Here is a 23,846-nt window from a genome sequence, read left to right on the forward strand (position 1 = left end):
CGCAGCTCTGGAATAGCTTGGCAGGAACTTGCCAGCCAAATCAAAGAACGACGGAGGGAAAAGCTCTTTTTTGCCTTCGTCCTGCAGCAATCCTCGCTTCCCACAGGCGACCAACCGGCTACCGCCCGAGAGCAGCACATCCCAGTCCTGCTGGTCTGTCTCCCACTGGGATGCTCCAGTCGGACTCTGTCTTCACTGTTTGGATTCTAGTTTTCTCAACACTTGACCGGATTATCTCTGAAATTTGCTTGAAAAGGCCAAGGCCTTTGGCGACGTTGGGGAGGAGGGGGGTTTCAGCAGCAGGCTGGCATTCAGCAGAAAATCCTCTCTCCAGAGGATGCAGAGCCCTGAGGAAGCCAGGCTAAAAAAAAAAAAAAAAAAAAAAAAAAAAAAAAAAAAAAAAAAAGGCTAAATTCACAGGGCTGTTATATGACGGGAACTGAGGTTATGATTTATCTCTCACTATATTCTTAGCAGACACAGCTGGAAATATTGGTAGCCAGATCCTTGCGTGAATTAGTATAGCTAACAGAAGTCCCCCCCCGCCCCATGTTCGGATTCACAGATTTACACCAACTCACATTCCTCCCCAAAACTGCCCCGATTTGTGCCTGCTGGTGGTTGTGCTCTCGCTGCCTGGGCTGCCTTGATTTCCTGCACTGCTCTTCTCACCCTGTCACCCTGCTTTCTGCATTTGCGCCCACCGGGCGCGTTCAGCCTCTCGCACCGGCTCGTCCCGCCGCAGCTGGCCCTGCGTGAGCGTGAGTGTGAGTGTGAGTGTGCGAAAGCGGCTCCGTGGGAGGACAGCAGTGGCGGCGGGGCCGCCGCAGGCGCCCGTAGCCGGGGCTGCAGTGCCACCTGCTGTCACCGCTGCCCTTTGCCGGGGCACCCCGCAGCCCGGCTCCTGGGGGTCCCCCCGCCCCGGCCTGGGCTCCGAGGCCGCGCTCAGGGTGCTACGGAGCAGCGCAGAACTGCCCACGGGAGATGGTGCGTGTTCAGTTCGCTCCCCTGGGTCGCCCGTCGTCACCGGGTCACCGTCGTCGCCATTAACCTTGCAGCTCGGTGGGTAGTGGCTTCGCCCTGCAGAAAAGCCTAAAGGAAAAACATCATTTCCTGCATGGATGCTGAGAAAAAAATGTACATTAAAAAAAAAAAAAAAGGCGGGGGGGGGGGGTTGATTTTACCTGCTGAAAATTAGGTAGCAAAAGTGGGCTGCTGCGGTCCTCGCCGGGCTGGTGTCTCTGCTCAACCAGCCCGGTATTGCCGCCATGCCAAACCAGCACGCAGCTCGCTTTGCCAGCACGTGGCCTCCTTGTCTTCTCCTTCACACCGATACCTTTTATTTTTATTGTCTGATTTCTCCTGTCTTTAGAGCTCACCATTGCTTTCAGTCAGGAACCCTGGTGAGATCCGGCAGCAGGGAAGCAGAGGTCCAGCCCGGCAGAGCTCCTCTTGGAGGCAAGAGGTGGCTGAAGCGTCCTCTCCTCTTTCAGAGGAGCCTGCGTAACCAGCGCATTCACGTTCTCCCTGCAGCCCCCAGGAGATGCCACCATCCTGACACCTTGGAGACCCACCATAGGTGCTCTTTGGCTGAGGACACTGCTTAAGGGTTTTGATTTTCCAGGGGTTTCATCTCTTGCAGCATATAAATGCCAGTGGGAGCAAACGGGCTTTTGCAGAGCCCCGTGGCCCTGGGACGATTCCCAGGATAACTGAGATTTGCCTCCAGCCAGGACATCACGGTTTCGGGGCAGAGGAGGAGCAGAAGGGCGCGAGAGCCCCATGGGGCCGAGCCGGGGCCGCCGGGAGACGCCGGCTCTGCCCGGGGGGCTGAGCCTTGAGGGTGCCACGTGGCTCGCTGGGCCCCTGAAATATCCCCGTCCCTCCGTCCCGATGTTGTTCTTTCACTTTATTTTTAGTTCCGCTGCTCCCGTTAGCTCGTTTCTGTTTGTTTTCGGTTCATATTATTCCTGGCTTAGCCCAGTGTTTTGGTTTCCCTCCTCAGCCCTCGCCCGGATGTTTATTCTCCCTGCTCGTTTCTCTGCTTTCCCGAGGTGCCTCCCGGTCTGTAGCTGGGCAGAGGTCTGGGGCCGGCCTGGGCACCAGCCCTCGCCCAGCTGGGCTGACACCAGGAGATGGAGCTGGCCCTAGGAAGGAGAAGATCTGGGCTTTGCAGCCTGTTTTTCAGCCTGCTGCCTTTCCTACGTGGACATTTCAGTGCTTGCCGGGGCTCCGCACAGCCCTCTCCCCAGTCTTTGCAGCTGGGATGCAGCATGGTTCCCTTATATCCCTATATTCCTGCGGGTCTATTTGACTCGTGCCTTGGGATGTCCTGCAAACCAGGCTTTGCCGCTCCGCACTTCCACCTGCTAAAACCTGGGAAACGCGCCTCACTTCAGGACAGGCAGACATGCTCAAGGCATGCTTCCCTCCCTCCAGGCTTCCTGCTCTCCCACCACGCCTGGCGCTCGACTGGCCCTGCGGAGACCTTCGGCGCATTTTCCCTGTCCCACTCCTTTGGAAATGGAGCTGTTTCTCTCCAGCTTCTCCGGGGCTCTGGTTAAGACACATCCCCGCAGAGCAGACGGGAAGAGCCACCGCACGGTTTCAAGAGCGCGGACCCGATCAAGGGCGTCCCCGTACCCAGCTGACCCTTTTGCATCAGAATATTATTATTTCGGGACAGCAAAATTCAGTTTACCCGACACCCAAAACCGTCAGCATCCGGAAAGCAAGACAAAAAAAGCACTTCAGCTCACCAAAAAGCAGCAAAACTTAGCGTTTTTGAGCCGGTTTGCTGCCAGCGCCCAGCTGCTCGTGGGTCTTCTTGCGAGCTGCAGCCCGGGCGCCGCGAGTGTCGATCCTCCACGGGCGCTGGGCTGCTGCAGCCGGCTCCCGGGCACGCAGGTCAGCGAGGGAGCCGGGCGGTGAGGGACCGTCACCCCAGCACCAGAGGAAATGTGAACGCTTCACTTCGTGGGTGCTAAATCACGTCCCTGGAAAGCGTGGAGAGAAATCTGAGATTTCTGAGTGCGTGTTTTTTTTCCAAATTTTTCATTGCACAAGCAAGACTGATGTTTTCTTGCTTACTCACTGCTTGGCATGAAAGCGAATACTGAAAAATCCCAGGAAAAATTGCATTCATGTGCCAACAGGGAGAAACGTGGGTCATTTGTGATCGGAGCCTCTGCAAAATGAAGTTAGGTTATAGATTGGTGCTACCTCAGCTGTGGCTCCAAAAAAGAAAGGAATACTTGGATCCCTCACCGGTAAGGACGCTGCTGACGAGCGTGGAATACGGTTTGTGGAAGGGACATTGCTGCATTACGCCATGCGTGCAGCTCCCCTGCCCAGCCCGCTCCAAACAGCATGATCCATGGGAACCTCAAACAAATCCATGATTTCTGCTGCCCTGGGCTGCCCACGGCGTAGCACAGACAGGGCCCAGCTCCCGCTCGGAGCAGGTTGCTCCTGCGCAAACCCCTTCTCCGGACAAACTGCGCAGGTGCTGGCGGTGGCCACGGTGGATCCGTGTGCTCTGCACCAATTTCCAGCCTGGAGAATTTAAAGAGCCTAGGGGAAAATCAGCTCTGTTTGCTAGGTGCTCTGCAGATACCGAGCAGGAATTTGTCCCTGCTCCAGAGCATCTGCAGAGACAACACAGGAAAGCTCTGGGAGTGGCGCGGGGGGCATGAGGGTTTCCTGAGCCATCCCTGGTGTGGAGCCGATTCCCGAAGCCTTCGTTCTCCTTTCCCCTGGGAGGTGGCTCGGGAACACGGACGGGGCAGGAGCAGAGTGGTGGGTGGCTCGTGCGCTGTCACGACGGAGGAAGAGCCCTGTGGGTGCTGCAGGAGGAGCTGGGCCCCTGCGGAGGCAGCGGCTGGCTCTCCGGCCGGGATTTCCCAGGAGGGCACTGACGTTATCCCTTCCCAGGGGTCGCAGCCAGCACGGTAACACTGTGGGCATCTGCGTTCCTGCATTTCTCGGGCAGCCCTCCTGCCCTGGAGGATCTGCCTGGCGAGTTCCCCGCTGCCAGTACTGCCAGCTGCAGCAGCACTTGCTCACTGCAAAGAAATGATTTTAATTACTGGGGATTTTGGCAGACAAAAGTCTGCCAAACTTTGGGAAGCCAAACTTGCCTTCTGATACTTCCAGGATGGAGTTTGTGCTTCTGACTTTTCATCGAGGCAGGGAGACGCCCAGGTGGTTTCAGTGAGGCCAGTGCCAGCACAAGGACACGATGCCTGTACAGATGTGCTGGGGGGGGGGTGACACAGGGTGTCCCTTAACGCAGTGTCCAAGCAAGGACAGCCCTGCAGCACCTGTCATCACTGCTGGCCCATACTTGCTCCTACGTTGTTCCCTTCCCACTGCCCTGCTGAGGATGGATGGTCTGCAGACTGGGGTGGACTGGGACCAACTGGGGCAGCGTCACTCAGGGCTCCACTTAATTCCACCCTTGGGGGATAGTTACACTCTTTGGAGCCAGCCACCCCCTCTCGGCACCTACAGAGGGGACGCTGCTCTGGGAAGGAGGCAGGTGGGAGGGAACATAATTCCCCATATCTCTGACAAAGCCATCTTTGACAGATGAGCTCTGACCTACTTTGCTGTTGAGCCAGATGTTTAAATTCATGAAGGCAGACACATTTCCATCAGGCTCGAGAAGGAACGTTACATTACCGCCCGTCTACACCGTCTCTTGGGCACAGGAGCTGGATTTCCTACAAAAATATAGTTTGTGGTTCAGTCTAAAGGTTTTTAAAGGGAAAGAAAACATGAGAACATGCTATACCTTTTAAAATGCTATCCCATTGGCATAGGACAAGGGGAGTTCAGTGATAATGTTGACAACAAGCTATAAGCTTGAGAGGAAGAGGCAGTTAGATATAGGAACACACACCAAAAAAAGAAATCGTTTTGTATTTACCTTCTTATTTATTTCCAAATTTTGAAGATGCTTATTCATAGGCCATTCTCTCCAGGTTAAAGATAACCTTAAGATGCTTGCATTGGGTATGAAAGGAGAAGATGCATATATAAGTCGAAAAATGTAAGAGCTGCATGTCAGCAGGGTATACGGGCTTATGCCAAGATATTCTAAAAGATTTAAGACATAGATTGTACAAGTTTTGTAAACTGGGCGATGTGTGACACTATGTGGTGGTTGGGAAAAGCTCTGCCTGTCTTTCAGAGAAATGACATTCAGAAATGCACCCGCCTGGCAGCCTAGCCAAAATATTTCTGTGTTGGAGACACCAAGGCACGAGCTCGGCTAACCAGTGGAGTAGGGAAACAGCCTGTTGCTCCAGCCTACTGGAGAAGACATTTCCAGTGCATCCAAGCACCCGTCATTACACCTGACTCCCTGAGTAGTTCATGTTTCTAAACCAAAGAGTGTTTAGATGTAAAACGTAGGAACAGCCCTGGAATAAGGATGGGCTCACAGGTTGCCCAGTTCTGGGTAAGTGCCCTAGGCTATAAGGCCATGCGTCTTCTTGCTTGCTGGCCTGATGATTCTTGACTTAGCCATTGTCCAGGCCCAACAGGAGGGCAGAGGTTCCCCTCCTACGCTCCAGTGACTCCAGTGTCCTCCAGGACCTTGTGGCCTGGTGGCAAAGATGCTCTCATGGGAGAAATGCATCTAAAGCTATTAAGATTACTACAGGTACAAGTACCAGCAATTCCCCTTCCCTGGGTGATCTTTCACAATCAGAAAACATCAACAACTGCATTTTATGAGGACACTGGTCCTGTCCATATATTAAAATGCTTTGGGCATGCCTGCTGATCTGGGTCCTGTAGGTGAGTTACCCGATTACCTTTCTCCCATGGGACAGGACTTGGACTGCAGGTCATTGCTGAGCTGCTCAGATCAGGCCATGTGGATTTGCACAGAAGTGCAAATATGTAGGATTTTCTGCTCCAAAAGAGCAGAAAGACAAGTTCTGGCCTCGCTGAGGTTAAGTGGCTGCTGAATATAAAAGGGTTTGTGTTGCAGGTTTGGATTGAAATGCTTAAGGTTTATTCAAGGTTTACTCCAGGTCACTCAGTCCTTTTGAGAGCAGCTGATCTTCTCGCCGTACGGCTTGCAACAAGAGGAACAAAGCGTACAAGCAACAGAAGCCAGAACACTTACGTGCCTGACAGCTGATCTATTTTTTCCCAAGTGTATCTGTTGATCTAATACAAGCCTCACAATCCTCACCTTGCTGCTTTTCACCACGGCTACGATAACGCAGCCAACTGCAGCCTCCAGCAGATCAGTCTGCACTCCACTCGCACCACCACTAGGCTGGGATAACCCTCTTCTTTCCAACGCAACTTTTCTGTCCCTGATTGAGCCTAAATGGGATCAGCTGCATCTAACCCCTTCTCATTTTCCCCTCGGCCATCAGCATTCCTGCCTGCTCTGCTCCTAGGGTGGCACCTGCACCAGCAGCATGGTGAGATTTCCACAAGGTGGCATCAAAAGACCTGGGCTCTCCTTGGGAGAGCTCTTTCCGCGCAGGATTTAGGACTCTCCTCCGATGATTTTAGTATTAGCTGCAGCCCAAGTCTTGTCTGGGGAGAGGAAAGGCTCCATGGCCATGTTTTTTGTCAGCCCACAGAGAACATAGGGATGTGTGTGTGCCGGGGTGACTGCTGTTACCGAAAAGGTTGAGAGGAAACCACCCCGTGTCTTGTCCTCAGTCCAAGGAATCTAGGTAGATGTAGACTTGCCCTTTCACAGGGCAGAAAAAACAGAGAGGAACCTTGTGGCTCTGACACCAGAGACTGGGGACAAAGAACAAAACCTTTTTGGCCCAAGAGGCCTAACTTGTTGTATGCTAGCACTGCCCCATATTTCCATTCTGCAGGCTAGGAGATGAGATGTCCTAGCCCTTCCCTGCAAACATAGTCCCCAGGATTTCCCTCAATATGATAGCACTCTAGCAGGAGCAAAGGTCCGAAACACCACCACTGTCCACAGGCGTAAGCACAGAGATGCTACCCTGCATCGTGTGCACGGCTGCTAGTGGTCCTGGCAAGGTGTTTGCTGGCTGTTGGCGGTGTTCGCCAGAGCTGCCCAGGCTGCGCTCTGTGCCCCTGCTAAGCCAAGCTTTGCAGGCCCCAAACTCAGTCCCAGAAAGCTTCACAGCTGGGCTGAGTTAGCACTGAATTGGTGATGGTTTCGGCACCAAGCTGAGAAGTGTTGCAAAAGGATGGGATAAGACACCCAGGTAAGCATATTTTTGAGGTGTGGGTGAAAAGAAACGATGGCTTTGTGGTCTGCCGAGGGTTTGGACTGTTGTGGTGAGAGGCAAACCCCAGCATGACTGTGGAGCAATCGCAGCTCCTGCTGCAACTGCAAGTCAAGCCAAAAAAAAAAGGACAAAAAGACAAGTCTGTGATCTTATGCATTCCGGCGAAGGGGAAGAGGGAAATCTGTGAGAGCATGCGTCCATCTGCAAATATTCAAGGAACGGCGTAAAAGAAAATGATCAAGTGGCCGCAGAGCTGCAGCAGGCTCTAGCCAGGTGTAATGAAGCAGGATTTCACCGTGGCAATGCGAAGCATTGGGCTGAGCAGCCCCGCGCTGGCTGCGGGCGCTTACACGGCCCTTCCTTTCGGCGAGGAACTAAACGCCCTGGTAAAATACGGGTTAAAAACGGGGAGGGGGGAAGGCAGCGAGGGGACCCGCCGCTGGCCGGGCTCGCCGACGTGCCTCCCGAGCTCTGCACACGGGGGAGCTCTTGCTCCGTGTCAGGGCCGCGGAGCCGGCGCGGAGCCGGCGCGGAGCCGGCGCGGAGCCGGCGCGGAGCCGGCGCGGAGCCGGCGCGGAGCCGGCGCGGAGCCGGCGCGGAGCCGGCGCGGAGCCGGCGCTGCCGGGCGAGGTGGGGAAGGCGAGCGCAGAGCCCTGCCCAGAGCTCTGGTTCAGAGATACCTGAACCAAATATAACATAGGGGATATAATAATAATATAATTATATATAGGAGGCTGTAATAATAATAACATGAGATTTGGGGGTTTAAGACACTTCCATTTTTAATCTGTCACAGCAGCTCCGTTTTCAGAGGGGCCGTGCACGCGTCCTCCCGAAGGCCGGCTTCTCGAGGCTCTGCAGTGGCAGCCCGCCGCTGCTCCGTCTCCACGTCCCGCTGCCCTTGCTGCGGCCAGCACCGCGACGTGCGCTTTTGGCTCCTTGCTCGCGCGTCACGCTTTCCCCGAGCCCGCGTGGCCTGGCCTTTGCTTCTCGCTGCCCCGCTCGGCAATCTAGCTTGTCCACTGTGCAGGCCCATCGAGGAGGCTGAGGAATCAACCTCACCTTGAAATAGCCCCATCCAAAGCCTCTCTGAGCAGCCGGCTTTGTCAAGCAGAGATAAAACTGCCTTGCTGTAAGCTTTTATTTCCAAACCTTTAACGTTAGCGTTACCAGATAAACTTTTCTCTTTCTTTCCAAGCTAAGGAGAAATGCAATATCCATCCCATGCTGACTGCATCGCTGCCCTTCACCTGCATGGCGATTTTCACTGCAGAGGGTCGCTGCAGCTCTGGAGCTGCGGTATTCCCTCGCGGAGCCTGTGCCAGTGGCGTGCATCGGTACCTGCCCGTTTCCTCACGTTCATGGACTGGCTGCCCCGGGGAGCCAGCGGGGTGCAAGACCATGCTTACATGCTTTCCTGGCTTGGGGCTTGTAATTATTAATAATCGTTAATCTCTGCCTCAAGCAAGCCAGCTTGTAGACTGCATCTTGTTTAAGCTATTTAAGCTATTGTTTTGTTTGCTCCAATGGTCCATGGCCCAGCATTTTAGCACAAATGGTCTACGAGTTATCAGCTGCATGTTGTTAATGTTGTATGGCAATGCCCACCAAGAAAGAACCAACAGAAATCTACTGCTCTTCAAAGAAAAGCCTCACGTAACCCCTGACCAGATCCAAGCATTTCCAGCCTGCAGCCCAGCATATGAATATTGCAGATATAACATATCTTTGTATGGTATTTGTTAAATATTTAAGATCAGAAAAGAGATTTTAGCCTAAATGTCTGCTTGAAGTTGCAGCATCAGAGACTTGCCAAATTATTGCTGAGAAACATAGATGAACATAGACTTGCTTCTGGATCCAGACTTCGTCCCATCAGACAAACTTTCCTGTCCTCTCTCTGACCAGCTTTCTGGCCAACACTCTCCCCTTCATTTTTGCTGTGAAAGCTGGGCAGGTGCTGGCCCAGGTCCCACGGCGGCCCGGACACTCTCCTTTCCAGCATGCCCACGGGCGGCGCTGCTCCATGGGGCTCAGCAGGAGAGTGACTTGGATGCTTCTGGCTCCTCGGCACGCTGTGCTTGTGGAGGCAACGGTGGCCCAGTGTGGTGGCATTGGCAGCCTCGCTCCGTCTCCTGCTGAAGTTTCAGGTGCTAGCGTGTCTGCCAACACCTAGGGGGTTTTCACACACGCTTGGGAGCGGGAAAGAAAATAAATCTTCTCTGGCAATGTCATATGTTTTTGTCTTTCTCATCAACAAGCTTTGGGAAAATCCCACCCAGCACCCAGGCCTTGGTGCTGAGATTGCAGCTGAGCTCACAGTTGCTCCGCTCTGGGAGACTGGAGGAAGGACAAAGGCAACTCAAGCCACCTCTGCAGCCCTGTGACCTGGGGAAGGGTTGAACCTGGCTTCACTTGGCCCTCAGGCTCACTCCAGCTTGGCCACAGCCCCTCGGAGCAGCAGGGAAGAAGGGAAACCTCCATGGCATGGTGCCTTCCTGGCATTCGGAAGTGGAGTGTTTTCTTCCTGCAGTCACCTTTGGGCCTGGCAGTAATCTCAAAGCATCTGCTCCAAATCATCCAGGATTATAGGAATTAGGGAAGAAGAAGAAAAAAAAGACCCCAACAATTAGAGGCCTCAGGTCCTTCAAGCACAAATCCATTTAGCCTTAATCTCATGGGTGACAGGGCTGCTCCCCCTTTGCTCCCAAAAGGCAAAGGGACAGCCTTCTCTGGCTGGTTTCTGTGGGCTCCAGGACTGTTTCCTCTCCTCAGCCTGCATTTACCTGGCTCTGCTGTGGAGGTAGTGCAAGAGAGACCTGCTGATATTACCAAGAAAGGGTATGCTCAGCCTTTTCAGCAACAAGCCCCACGATGTCTTGGTAGCTTTCCGTGCAGATATCACACCTATCTTTTTAAGATCTTTACAAGCTATCTTTATTCAAAATACACATTCCCTTGTCCATGACCTTGCCAGCAATTCAATGAGGAAATGCTCCTCTAAGACAGAGCACAGAAAAGTAGAATATTTCTTTACAGTGGGGGAAAGAGACTGAAAAGTCATTGGGAGAATCTCTCCTTCCCTTTGCAAAGAACCCTTATTTCTTCAGTAGCTCTCCTCCAGCTAGTCAAATCTTTCCCTTGTAGTCCTAAAACCCACAGAATTAAAATGCATCAAAATGCATCCATGGATTATGTCCAATGTGACTTATATACACCATGGGTAAGGTGCTTTAATCGTTGCTGGGTCCCTCTCATGCGTGGCTTTTGTCTGGGTTTACTCTTATATTTTGCACCAAGGAAACATCCATAAAGAAAACAAACAATGCTTTAATTTTTCACAATTGATACAAAAAAAAATAAAATTCAAGTGTTTATGATTTTTGTATGATTCTAAAAGATGAATGATCATTACAGCAGGAGATAACAACACTATTAGTTTGTTTTTATTTCTTGTGTGTAAAGCAAAAAGGGCAAAAATGCAGGGTTTTGGTCATGGGTTTGTCTTGGAAAAGCCTTAATTCATTGATATCCAGGTGTTTCGAGGTAGTCTGGTTAGGCCTGGCAGTCAGGGAATCATGCCAAGTAAACGGCAGAGGGAAGCAGTTATAGCTTAGCCTCCCGTTTGCAACCCACCAGCATCTAATAACTACGGCAGAGGCAGTGCCAGGGATGGCCATGATAGCACCATGCACCTCAGGTGCCTGTGGGCATCCCTCTGAGGGCTGCACAAAACCAAAAACACACCGAACTGAGCAAGGGTCATGAGAAGCCTCATTAAAATGCATCAAGAAGATCTAAGGAAAACTGTAAACAACTGAAATTTCAGCATAATCATTGTACAAGTGAGAAGAGCTAGTCTTGGCCACCGGGGCAGAAAGGGTGCTTTCTGGAGGGAGCTAGAAATACCTGTGGGATTTGCTGAAATTCAGGGGCACCAACACCATCCTGTGAAATGCTGAGCTCCTTCAGCTCCTCTGTTCAGAGGGAAAGAGAAATCCCCGCAGTGTTTGTGTACTTAGAAACATCCATTCCACAAACTTGCCAAAGCCACATTTAGCATCACATCGATGTATCTCCCAGCTTACAGGTTTCTGAGTTTGCTGACTTCTACTGAGAGCTTTGTTAATCTGGAGTCCCCTTGAGTAAAAGTCCATGAACATCCATGAAATCTGGAAGTTTCACTTTGGGATATCAGGAGCCTCCGTTCGGATCAGATCAGTCCTGTACTGCATGAACAGCACCCACAGAAGGATTCTCCCTGTGAGTGTTTTCAGGGTAAAAAAATTAGGTAGCTCTTTTTTCTAGGACTGGATCCTGAAATGTCTTTGAGGCAGAAACGAGAGGCAGAAATGTGACCACACAAACACCCGGGACAAGGAGATTCTCAGCATATTTTCTTAATGCCTGGCAGCACAAGCTCCTCTGGCATTACCACACAGAATCGCAAGGGTGGAAAGAGATTTCTCCATTGGCTCTGGTATGCATGCTGTTACAGATTTTTTAAGGTCCAGCTAATTAAAGCCTTGATGGCTGCAATTGCATGTTTTTCTATCAGGGCTCAATTTGATGGCCCCTAAAGTCAGCAAGAATCCTTCTGCAAATCTTAAGAGGATTTGAATCTGGTGTTAATAGGAACCTTTACAAGTATATGCAAAAAAATATATCTGTTTCCATGTGTATATATATAGTGACATGCAAAGGGGTGATGTGAACAGCAAGTCTCAGTACCTGGAAGGGCAGGAGAATCTCAGGTGACTTATTCTTTACAAAGCACAGGAAATTGTTAAAAGTAGTACAGCTGGCAAACAAAAATCATGGTGCAGCACTGTTCAGAACAGACACTCTTTTGTCACCCTGTCTTGCACAAGCGGGATACGACCCTGCAAAGCCCCTGAAACTTCTTGGCACAAACAGTCCTATAGATTCCAGCAAGGCTGCTTAGGAGACTAAGGGCTACTACTCACGGGAGTAACAGTTTGCAGGATCAGGGTTGCATATGGTGAAAGCTCAGTCCTGCTCCTGCAATGCAGGAGGCCAGAAAGAAAAGAAAAAAAGAACAAGAAAAAAAGGAAAAAGGAAAAGAAAAAAGAAAAAAAAAGGCACTTCTGGTGAAATAGTTAAAGCAACGGGGATTTACTAGAACAGTGTTACATTGTCCATGCAGCTTGCTCCGTTTGCTGTTGCTAGCAATTCAGATATTGTCCAAGCTGTCCTGCTCATCAGTGCATGAACTCTGAAAACACTTAGCCACTACCAGCTCTGTGCATTATTTCAGCTGGAAGAACCGTGGTAGGTAAAGTAACAATGATGGATCTAAACGATAATAAAGTCTCCCTGTTGAAAATTTAAAGTGCTATACAACTATTTTTAGTGACCTCTCCAGCTGAGATAATGCAGAAAGCTAACTAGATGTGAGCATCCATCTTAGCTGAATTGATTCTTACAGTTTGCAAACCAAGGTGAATTGTAGAAGGTTAATGTTTATGCTCCAATACAAGAGATACCAGCTGTATAAAAAGGTGTATACTGTGCATGTAAAGAAATAACCTATTAGATATCTAATGTGGATGCAATGTTTTCTTTCTTTGAGCACATTTATTTTGGTAATGGACATTTATTTTAGTAGGAATACTAAGGGCTCCCTCCCTTGTTTCCTCCTCCTTCTTCTCCCCGTGTATGTATATATATGTGTATGATGTGGGTAGGCATGACAGAAAGAGAAGATTTTTCTTTTTGATTCAGGAAAACAAAGATTTCCCAGGTGGGGTCGTCTGATCTGGTGTTGAAGGAAGGCATTTACATTTGATTTTTCAAATAGAAAAGACATATATATATGTGTGTGTGTGTGTGTGTGTATATAAAGAACATTTCCTTCCTTAAAACACACCCGAAACCTGAGTTGTGGTATCAGCATTTTCAAATTCAAGACCTTGAAACGAGGCATCTATACCTATATTTTTTGGATTCCTAAACAAAAGAGCGGAGTGCGTGCAGCTCTCCTTGCTTGCAAGGAGATGCAGAGCGCTGGGTGCCTTTGTCGAACGAGGCGCTTCCTCCAGGTCTGCTCCGGCAAACTCTTCACCTCGCAGAATTCCTTTATCTCGGACGGGTTTCCACATCTGGGAGCTAAGCCTGTTCCCCCTCCCAGCCAAAGCCTCAGATGGCAATTAGCAACATCAATAAGTAATAGAACAAATACTTGTCTCTAACACAACAAGCAGCAGAAAGAGCAGCTCATTCACTTTACTTTGAGGCTGCATTACACACCTTAATTTTTTATATTTCATCTGTTAAAAGCCCCAATCCTACAAACACTTAGTTTTGAGATGACACACTTAAAAGTCAGTGGGTGATAAAGTCTTTGGATGGGTGAAAGATAAGGCCTAACACTGCAAGGCCCCAGGGTGAAGAACAGTATGCATCAAGTCCTGTGCACAGCAGTGATGCCACAGTAGAGAAGGTTTTCAGCTGAGTTCCCATGCCTCCATTTAGCAAAGAGCTTTTGGAACAGAGAACTTAGTCTGATCACCTCTTGGCTTCTGGGGATAGCAATTTTCCAGCAGAAAACAAAATCAGAAGAAAATAAGAGAGAACAGCTAAAATACTATAATATGAATGTTTATTAACACTGCATGGTGATGAAATGAAACATACTGTGAAAAGCAGCTTTAAAATATGGAAACAGGCGAGCAGATCCACCAAGGAGCCAAGAACTACAGGTTCACAAGTACTTGTGTGACTCTGATATTTCTTCAAGAGCTTTTGCACACAGGAAGCACCTCACTTCTGGAGCCCTGAAGTACTTCTGATCCCTGGGTGACCTGTCCAACGAGTCTGATGAGGAACTCACCAGTGGTTTAAGCGTAATAACCAGATAGGTTAACATCCTTCTTTCAGTGCTTGACAAAGCCAATGAGACAACAGGATCCCAGAGTGAGCAAGAACAACACTTGGAGAAGCTAGAGCTTCACCTCAAGAGTCTCCTCTACCTCCATTGCCAACAGGGAGAGACAAGCTGCTGCAGATGGTGAACTTGATCAATGACCTGGTCTTCATCAACACTGCCTGGATCTTCTTGCTGCTAAGGACAGAGGGGGAAGAAGGTGGGACTGTCTCACTTGGCAACAAAGGCAGATTTACTGTGCTGGATTGCTGTGCTCATGTACCAAGTGTGAGGTTAGGTGCTTGGAGGCATCTACCAGAAGAGGTTCTTTCTCCCACTGCTGTCCTGGGAGTCCGGGGTTGCTGAGCCTGCCCAACTGCAGCTTTGGAGCTCTCCATCCCCACAGCAGCTCCAGGATCTGCCTGCTGTCTGGTGCTGAGAAGTAGGCAGGAGCAAGCACATGAGAAGGGGATGGTGAGCAAGTAATTCTGAATGACCTGTAAAGCTTGCAGATTGACTCAGAAAATAACATGGTCTGAAAAGCAGTTTCTTATATAAATGTCCTGATAGAGATGTTAATGAGAAGGCTTTTTTTTCCACCATATAAACACAGTGATTTGCTTCCGAGAAGAACAGTTGCATATCCTTGTTTTTTTGAAGTGTCTGAAAAATTTTAGGCCCGTGTATCCCTATATCTATCTGATTTAGCTGTACATTTAATGGGGTGTTATCTTCAAATACAAGTGTTCTAGAAAGCAAACTGTCATTCTGGCCTTTGTATACAACTATGGTGTATGAAAGTGTTTGAAGAATTTCTTCTGAAGAAATGTGTGTTTCAATAGGTATCAGGGCTAGGTGAAATCAGGAGGAACGGGCTGTCTTCTTTCCGAGTGGAACCACAAATGGTCATTGAAAGAAGATTCAATACAACAAAAGTTTTCCAGCTAAAAAAATTAATGTCCTGCTCTCCCATTGTGGAGCTCTCCATTGAAATCAAAGGGTCTTGAAAAGGAGAAGGCAGTGCTAGAATAAAACTACGCACTTGTCTTAGTAAAGCTCTAAATAACATGTCATTGAGGGTTACTATGGGATTATTGAATCAAGGCTGATTCAATACAGGTGTGCGTGCGTGCGTGTGTATGCAGGTATGCAAATCTCAGCAGCGGCTGTTCATCTCCTGGAAGCTCTCCTAGGAAGTCTGCGTTCAGCTCTTGTGAAGTTTACAAAGAGACTGAACTTCTGAGGCTGTCACAAATACACCGTGGGCATACTCAGGGCAAATGGACACTGTCTTCCTGTCCCTGCCGCTAGACTGTGATAACCTGTCTGTTCATATCTCTTCTTTTATACCAGACTGCTAATAAATAATAGTTAACATGGGCTACAGAGCCCTCCCTGTCGTCGTTTCAGACATGGACACCCTGCTTCGGAGGATGGGAGGGCTGAAAAGCGTGGAGCAGACCACCCAACGCCAGTGAGCCTTTGCGCCAGGACGTGTCGCGTTCCACTCTTGGGTTTTACTTCGTGTGGTGCAAGAGGAGGCTTGGAGTTGGGAGCACTAGGTGACTGGGCCCCAATTTTAGTCTTTCTGTGACCAAAACAGTGCAAGCAGTGCTGTGGGCTGATACCCTGGGACTGGCTCCTCAGACGGTGTAGGTGGCACCAGATCCTCCTCTGATCTTCGGTAAGTGTATCAAGGCAACAAATGAAGTGTGTAAGGCCCTCGGAGCAGCCAGGGGGAACAAATACACCAGCCCGCTTTAGTTTATGAGTTTTCAAGCTATAAACTTTCTCCCAGACTGTATTTCTTGAGGGGAAGGTGTGTCTGTGTCACAGAGGGGGTGACAGGGTCTGTGTCACAGATCAGAAGGTGGCTGTGGTTAGAATGGGCTTGCTAGGGAATTTCTACATTTTGGGGAGTTTAGACTGAATATAGCAAGCGATGAAAGGAGGAGAGCCTTTTGCTGGACGTTGGCTGAGGGTCTTACAGGTAGTCCTGAAAAAGAAAAGGGACAAAAATAAAAAGGCTTCATCCACCACCCCCATGCTGAGAATAAAGGCTGATAGAGGGCAAAACGCTGTGTATCTTGGAGGATCTAAAATGACCTGGTCCTTCCTTTGATTCCCAGCTAGGTTTTGCCCTCCAGAGGCCACCCTCTTCCCCCTGGAGGGTGGCACTGCAAGTTCACTGCAGGATTCAGGTTCCTTCACCAGTGCAGGGGCTGCTGAGGAGGCAGATGAGGACAGAGGACACACATCAAAGTCTGACATCCCTCTACAAGCCACAAGGCCCTTTCCCTTTGGCCTCCCATGCCTCCACCCTCCACTCCAGCAAGTGCATTTGGATCTTCTTCTGGAAAAGAAATAAGAAGAATATAAAAAAGTCAGAGCAAGGTGTGGTGGAGAGGCAGGTACAGCTTGCACTGGGAAGTATTATGCTTTCTCTCACGGTATTACCCCTGCATGAGCCAGGGGTAACTGGATCTGAGATCGACTCTGATCCTTCCAAGCCTTTAATTGGATGCATGAAAGGTCCAAAATGCAAATCGCTCTCATGCTCCATCTCTCCTACCATGAGACACACCATCGTCTTGTCACACGAGGACGCTTACTAATGAACCAAACCTCCTTTCTAACCTCTGATGCTAGCAAGCTCCCAGGACAGCAAGCCAGAGAAGGCCCTTTGTAAGAGAGCCCTCCCAGCTGAGGCGGGTGGGGGGAAATGTTCAATAGATTTCCAGACATCCATCCTCCATCCTTTTTTTTTTTTTTTTTTTTTTTTTTTTTTTTTTTTTGTTCTGCAAAGAAAACGCTGCAGTTAGGCGGTGGGCAAAAGGCGGTGGCAAAACAATTAAGGAACAGTTGCTCCCTTATGTGGGAACAGGCCGCGGGACAGCGCTGGGGCTGGCGCTCAGCGCGGCCCGTGCAAACTGGAGCGAGAAGATCGGCGTGCGGGGGGCACACGCGTGGGCCGGGTGGCAGATGGGGCAGAGCTCCTGGCCTGCAAAGGCCGCCTTGGCTTTCCGGGGGCTCCTGCAAGGCCCCGCGCCTCCCTCCGTGGCTGTTTCCGTCGGCAGCGTCTGCAGCGCCCGGGCTGGGACAATGCTTCTGTCCGCAGCTGCACCGGGGCCAGGCTCGCCCCAACCTGCAAGCTTTTTGCTTTCCTTTGCCTTGCCTTTTTTTTTTCCTTTCTTTTTTCTTTTTTTTCCCTTTTTTTTTTTTTTCCTCTTGCAAAATCCATTTGCGGACAGCTCACTCCTTCCCCCCCCCCGCCCTTTGCAAACTTATTAGCTATTCAGCCCCGGCCGAGCACTCCTAAGCGTCTTTTGTCCCAGGGAGGGCTGGAGCCCCCTTCATTAGCAGTGATTACTCGGAGCAGTTTGACAGCCTCCCAGCCCGCTTGCAAGACTTTCCCATTCAAGCCTGCCCGGGGCTGCCCCGCTTCTCAAAAGAAACGGAAATATTCAAACATCTCTCCCTCCCTCCCCAGCTGAATAGAGGAAAAGCTGTTTCTCTTCTCCGCCCTCCCCATTCACTTCACTTTTGATACAATATTTTCCTTCTTTGTTAAGCCAGAGAGAGAGAAGGGTCAAGGCAGACTTTTTAGCAACCCTTTTCCGAGCGTTTTGTTTAATGTAAATACAAGGTCCCTCCTATTATAATTATTATTTTTAAAACAGCCGAAGTCTCTGGAGGGCGACAGCTCGAGCTGAGCTTTAAAAATACAAAATTAAAAAAGAGAGAGAGAGAGAACACCAAGGGCTTCGTACACATGGGAAGGGAAAGGGCAGAGGGGAAAAAACAAAGCAAAACAAAACAAAAACACGTTTTTTTTTTCCTCTGCGAGGCTTACCGGAATAGCCAGAAGCACCCGGAGCGGCTTCTCCGCGGGCGGCGGCGGCTCGGCGCGGCCAGAGCCCGGCCCCGGCCCCGGCCCCGGCCCCGGCTCCAGCCCCGGTCCCGGCTCCAGCCCCGGCCTCGGCCCTCGCCGAGCTGCGGCCGCGAGTGAGCGGCGCCGGGCGATGCTCAGCGCTCCTCGGCCCCGGCTCCGGTCGCTCTGGGCTCTATTTTCCTACGCAGCGGCGACCATATCGAAATAGCTTACAGGTTTGGGGGTTTATTTTATTTCTATTTTATTTTATTTTTCTTTGGGGAGGGGGTGTGTGTGCTCTCCCTGTGGTTAGAGGGACGGAGCGGCTGCAGGGAGATGCCCAGATAGCTCACGCGGAAGATTCAAAACAATGTTTATATCGGAAGTTATTCACACTTCCGCTGACTGTCCGAGCTTTTTAGTTAGAAAGAAATTCTTTATTATCCTAGAAGTTGAGCGTACATGTTCATATGATTATCTACCTCTGTATATGTTCTTTCCGAAAGCCTTAATTCCCTGCGAATAAACGCTAGCTGCTATTCCCGCAGAAGCCAGTGGAGAAATCCCAATCCACTTCAACAATTCTTGGGGAAAAAATGAAATAATGCGGTCTATTCTAGCGTGTTCCGTTCTCGGGTCGGAATGAGGCTTTGCTCTCCCCAGTCGCCGGTGCAAAGTCCTGCCTGTCCGCGAAATAACCAACGCGAGCGGCGTTCAAAGGGGCAAAACGCACCGCGGTGCCCGTGGCGACGGGCTCTGAGCAGCAGCGGGGACAAACCCGGCCGGGTTCAAAAGGTAACAACACCCGGTATTACCCCCCGCACCCCCCCCCCAAAGAAAAAAAAAAGAAAAAAAAAAGTATTTGGCTGCTGGCACCGAGCTCCCCTGGGCAAGGCGGCTCCAGCCCTGTTCCCAGTTGCACGGCCTCAAAGGGAACTGGAAAACCCCGAGGTGCAAACTGGCCCCGCTCCCCCTTCCCAGCGCGCCGCTGATTACGCTCGCACAAAATAGGTATTTATCGCTCCCGGATTTGCCCGTTCCCGACACTGTGAGATACTCCCCGCCCGAGAAGTAGTTGCCTCTAAACAGACATAAAAAGCAGCTAGGAAATACCTGCTACCGGCTCAATCCCTCTGATGCTCTGTAAGAAAAACTAACGCCCACGCATGGACACGGTCAAATGCAGGTTTAGCTACAGAGCCGACGTATTTCAGGCTTCAGATGCAAACTTAGAGGAGGGGAAAGCCGGCGCTGACACGGGAATACGCTTCCTGCCAGGCTCGCAATTACTCATCTATCAACGGAGCTGCAGTGGCCACGGCCCCTCTGCCCCCTGCCCACCTCCCTGCCTCTCCAGGGCAGCTAGAGCCGGTCAGAGCGGGGCATTTCTCGGAGCCGGTGTAGTGCAGCCCTGCCCGGCTTCCCCCGGCTGCAAGGCTTCACCTGCTAAAACGAGAAGAGCAATCAGCTTACTGGGGAGGCAGCTCTCTGAGGACAGCGAAGCAAACGCAATGAGACCGAGCAGACAAAAAAAGCACAGCTCAGGCGATTTAAAGATCAATGTCAAATTGTATAATATAAAATCCTTCTGCTGAGGGAAAAAGCTTAGTAGGCTCCTTAGAGCTGGCGTTTGGTCTCCTCCAGCAAAACCGCTGCAAAACGAAGCGAGGCAGCCGGACCGCGGAGACTACCGCTGCCCCAGCGCGGGGCCGAGATTTGGGTTTATTTCTCCTCTAAACCGACCCTTCCCAGGCATGGAGGGCTGTTAATTCCCGAGCATCATCTCTTTGCATTTACCCGGTCAGGGAGGAAACGTGCTTGGCGTCCCCGGCTGGGCTGTCCCCATGCATTTCTCTCCCTCTTTTCCTTCCTTTCTTCCTCGTCCCTCCCTGATAATTTGCCGCCGATAATCCACGAAGTCCCAGCCCTCGGAGGCTGCGGAGGAGACGCCGCGGCGCTGCCTTGCTCCTTCCCTTCCCTGGGCACCCTTCCTGCTCCGCCAGCCGCCCTTGCCCGGCCGCGGCCCCTCTCCCCGCCCCGGCTCCCTGCCTTGCAGAGCGCAAACACCTCCGGGCCCGGGGACCCGGCTATTTCGGTTCCTGCCAAGCTGACGGTGGGAAGCCCGTGGCCTCGGAGAGCTGCTCTGCCTCAGCTGGCGGGCTCGGGACCGGCACTGTCATTGCAAAGCAGATCCGAGGGTCATTCACCAAATATTTTATTATGGTTTTAGGCTGCTTCATACAGTTTCGTCCTGCACATGCTCTACAAGTCACCTGTGCACATAGAGAACAAGCAAAAAATAATAATAATAATTAATAATAATAATAGAAAAAAATCTACCATAGCAATCCCTTAAATAAGTAAATAAACGTTATATATATATTTATATATATATATATAAAACCCTTTAAAGTAAAGCAAAACCCAACCAAACGAACGGCATCTTTTCAACATGAAAAACCCTCACGGGATGAGGGAAGGCGCTCAGACATTTTGCAACTTGGCATTCGTTTTCTGTGTTTTTTTGTTTGTTCGTTTGTTTTTGCTTTGTTTTGCTTTTTTTTTTTTTTTTTTTTTTTTTTGAGGCATCAATTCTGCAAATCCTGTAGAAATAAAGGCGACAACGATTTTTATCACGTGTTTTAATGCGGTCTCCTGCGGGCCGGGAGGGTCGGCGTGTCGCTGGGCAGCGCTCGCCCTGCCGCGGCCCTCGCGGCCGGGCGCTGGCGAAGCCCCGCGGCGCCGGTGGCCGCGTCTCCCGCTGCCCCCGCCTTGCCACGGCGCCTTGGTCAGATGTCACATTCACTGTCGCTGGACGTGATGGAGATAGCGGAGGTGGCCGCTTTGCTGGAGAGGCTGGCTGCGGGGCTGGAGGCGGCCCCCACCGCCTCGCCGCCGCTCTCCTCCTCCGCTTGCAGCGAGCGCACAGAGCCCTGCGTTAGGACCTGCTGCTGTAGCCTGCAAGGAAGCGGCAAACTGAGCATCGCGGCCCGGCCCCAGCACCCCCGGCCCCGCCGCCGGGCAGGGCCCCCGCACCCGGCTCCGGCCTCGCCGCCTGCCCCCGGCCCCCGCGGCGGCTGCTCGCTCGCGGTTCTCCCAGCCGCCCTCGTCCAAAGGGTCGGGAATTTCCCGCTGGACTACGCGGGTTTAGTGATCCCCCGCCCGGGTCGGGTTTCTCTGCGGCAGCCCGTTAAGCTTCCCGCTCGGCTGATGCAAAAGGCACTGGGTGGGACCGCAGGAAAAAAAAATGAGAGAAAAAATAAAAATAAAAAAAAAGGTGGGGAAAAGCAAAAAGATAGAAAAAGAAGTAACAGAAGAATCCCAAGAAACGTGCCCGAGTGGCTGCGACCCGCCTGAGATTTAATGCGAGGCGAATCTGTGCAAGCGGCAGGGCGAGCAGCGAGGCTGCGGAGGGGCGGCCCGGAGCAGCAGCCGCCGCCGGATCCGCCGCAGCCGCGGGTACGGCAGGTGGGTGTCTGTGTGTCCGGGCAAAACTCGGCGGTGTGTCTCTCTCTGCTTAGCTGCCAAATGTAGCCCTTTCCCCTAGGTCTTTCCGGGGTCTCTCCATGCGGGGGTGCCCGGGCGGTCTCTGCCCTGCCCGCTTCCCCGAGCAGAGCGGGCAGCCGCGGGCGCCGACTCCCCTCGCCTACAATAACAGAAAAATCGTCGTTTTTCTTTTTCTTTTCCCCGCGGCTCCTAACTTAACTCGCTGCGTTGCCCGGGGAGCAGCTTCCCGGCGCCTGGGCTCGTTTCCCCTTCGCCTGAAGCGGGGCTCGCCGGAGCGCCGGGACTGCCCTGCCTCTGCCGCCGGGCTCGGCAGCGCCGCGGAAGGGCCGCGGAAGGGCCGCGGAAGGGCCGCGGAGCCCCCGGGGCGGGCAGCACCTACCTGTTCTTAGCGGCTGCTGCCCTGTCCCTTTGCCTGCGGTTTTTGAACCAGTTGCCCACTTGCGTGGGGGTAAGTCCCGTGGCCTGAGCCAGTTCCCGCTTTTTGCTGGGGTTGGGGTAAGGGTCCTGCAGGTACCACTCCCGCAGCAAGTGCCTCGTCCGCTCCTTGAAGCAGTGTGTCTTCTGCTCGCCGTCCCAGATGGTGCGGGGCAGCGGGAACTTCTTCCTCACCCGGTACTTGTCCACCGGCCCCAGGGGTCGGCCCCGCAGCTTCTCCGCCTCCTGGTAGTGCGCTTCCAGCCAGAGGGCTTGCAGTTTGGCGTGGGACTCCTTGGTGAACTTGTGGTTCTCCAGGATGTGGTAGAGCTCCCGGTAGTTCCCCGTGTGAAAGGCCACGATGGCCCGGGCTCTCAGCACCGACTCGTTCTTGTTCAGGGCCTCGCATGCCGCGGGGGCCACGGGCAGCGACCAGAGGAAGCGACCCAGGCGCTCAATGTCGCCGCTCTCTTCCAGGGTCTCGCATACCCCCGCCACCTGCTGCGGGCTGAAATTGAGGATGGGCAGCTGGAACATGGAGGCGGCGCCGCGCTCCGCGCCCCGCGCAGCGCTCCGCGCACCCGCCGCGGCCCCGGGCGAGCGGGCAGGGGCCTCCGCGGCCGCCCCGCAGCCCGCTTCTGCCTCCGCGGAGCTGCCGCGGGAGGGACGGCGGCGCTGGCTGTGCCGGGAGAGGCGATGGGGAGCGCTCGGCGGCTCCGGCGACTGGGGGCGGCGGGCAGGGGCGAGGCGGAGGAGGATGGAGCAGGGGGAGGGCGGGCGTGGGGGGAGGGAGCGAAGGGAAAGGGAGGGAAAGAGGAAAAGAGAAGCGGGGGGAAAACCGCTCACACACAGAGGCACGCACACGCACACGCACTCAGCTCCACGCGGTGCTGCAGCAGAGCCCGGTTAGCGACGGGGCTCGGCAGATTGGCTGCCGGGTTTCCATGGCGGGGGCTGTCACTCACTGTCGGCCGCTGCCCATCGCGGCCGACGGCAGCGCGCCGCGGCGCTTTCAGCACCTCCCAGGGCTCGACAGCGCCCGGCGCCGCCGCCGCCGCCCGCCCGCCCGGGCCGCCGCCGCCCGCCGCCGGTGCCGCCGCCGGTGCAGCCGCCCCGGCGCAGCGCTCACCGCGTCCTCCCCCCCCCTCTCCGCTCCGCACCCTCCTCCCCACCCTCCTCCACCGCCGCCCGCCGCGCCCCGGCCTGGCGCTGCGTCCCCCGCGGCTCGGCACCCTCGGGCAGGGGGACGCGGCCCGGCCGCCAGGTCGGGGAGAGATCGGATGCGTGATCCAGCGGTGCTGGGAGGGCCCGCGGCAACGGATGCAGCTTGGAGGGCTGCAAGAGCAGCCTGGATTTAAAGAATGAACTTCTCCCTTCTCCCTATAGGTGACTTCCCATCTCTGATGAAAGTAATTAACTGTAAAGAGCTCAGCGCCCTTCTCCGTTCAACTAAAGCTTTATCTATCTATCTATCTATTTATAGCTTTATACATATATATATATATAAATACACACACACACACACTTTTTTGCCAACATTTAAAACCTTATTGTTTTCGGCTGACTGGCCCTGAATAAACACCGAGAATAGTCGCGGGGAGTGAGAAGTCATTTGTAGGTCAGGACAGCAACTTGAAGTAGATTTCAGGAATCTTTTGAAATATTGATCACTTTGTAGTAATCATTCCTCACGGGATTTTTTTTTTTTTTTTTTTTTTTTTTTTTTTTTTTATCCCCACGCCTCGAGCGAGCGATCTCTGGGCTGGGAGGGAGGTGAACGCCCGACTGCCCCTTTCACCCCTTTCAATCCTCCGCAGAGGGAAAGCGGAGCGGGGTAACCTCCAGGACTTTCGAGACAGGAACGAAATCACTTTCTGAGCTGTTAGGAAACAATTTGTCACCTGGAGAGAGGGAAAAAATC

General features: G+C 52.4%; 1 protein-coding gene across 1 annotated transcript; it reads right to left on the reverse strand.

The window, feature by feature from the left end:
* Window positions 1-20,793: 20,793 nt before the first annotated feature.
* Window positions 20,794-22,462, reverse strand: SIX6 (SIX homeobox 6). Its single transcript, XM_062577054.1, has 2 exons — window positions 21,891-22,462; window positions 20,794-20,962 (listed from the first exon to the last, which is right to left on the reverse strand). Exons 1-2 carry the CDS (start codon window positions 22,460-22,462, stop codon window positions 20,794-20,796), a joined length of 741 nt encoding a protein of 246 aa, XP_062433038.1.
* Between the last annotated feature and the right edge of the window lie 1,384 nt (window positions 22,463-23,846).

This window comes from Rhea pennata, chromosome 5 (genome assembly GCF_028389875.1).
Source record: "Rhea pennata isolate bPtePen1 chromosome 5, bPtePen1.pri, whole genome shotgun sequence".
Lineage (NCBI taxonomy): Eukaryota > Metazoa > Chordata > Aves > Rheiformes > Rheidae > Rhea > Rhea pennata.

What these genes read in the sequence shown, in the direction of transcription:
- SIX6 (XM_062577054.1), bottom strand. Translation starts at nt 22,462, where the DNA reads ATGTTCCAGCTGCCCATCCTCAATTTCAGCCCGCAGCAGGTGGCGGGG. An exon ending in GCAGCAGCCGCTAAGAACAG is followed by an intron (nt 20,963 to 21,890) that starts GTAGGTGCTGCC and finishes GCTTCCTTGCAG; the next exon opens with GCTACAGCAGCAGGTCCTAA.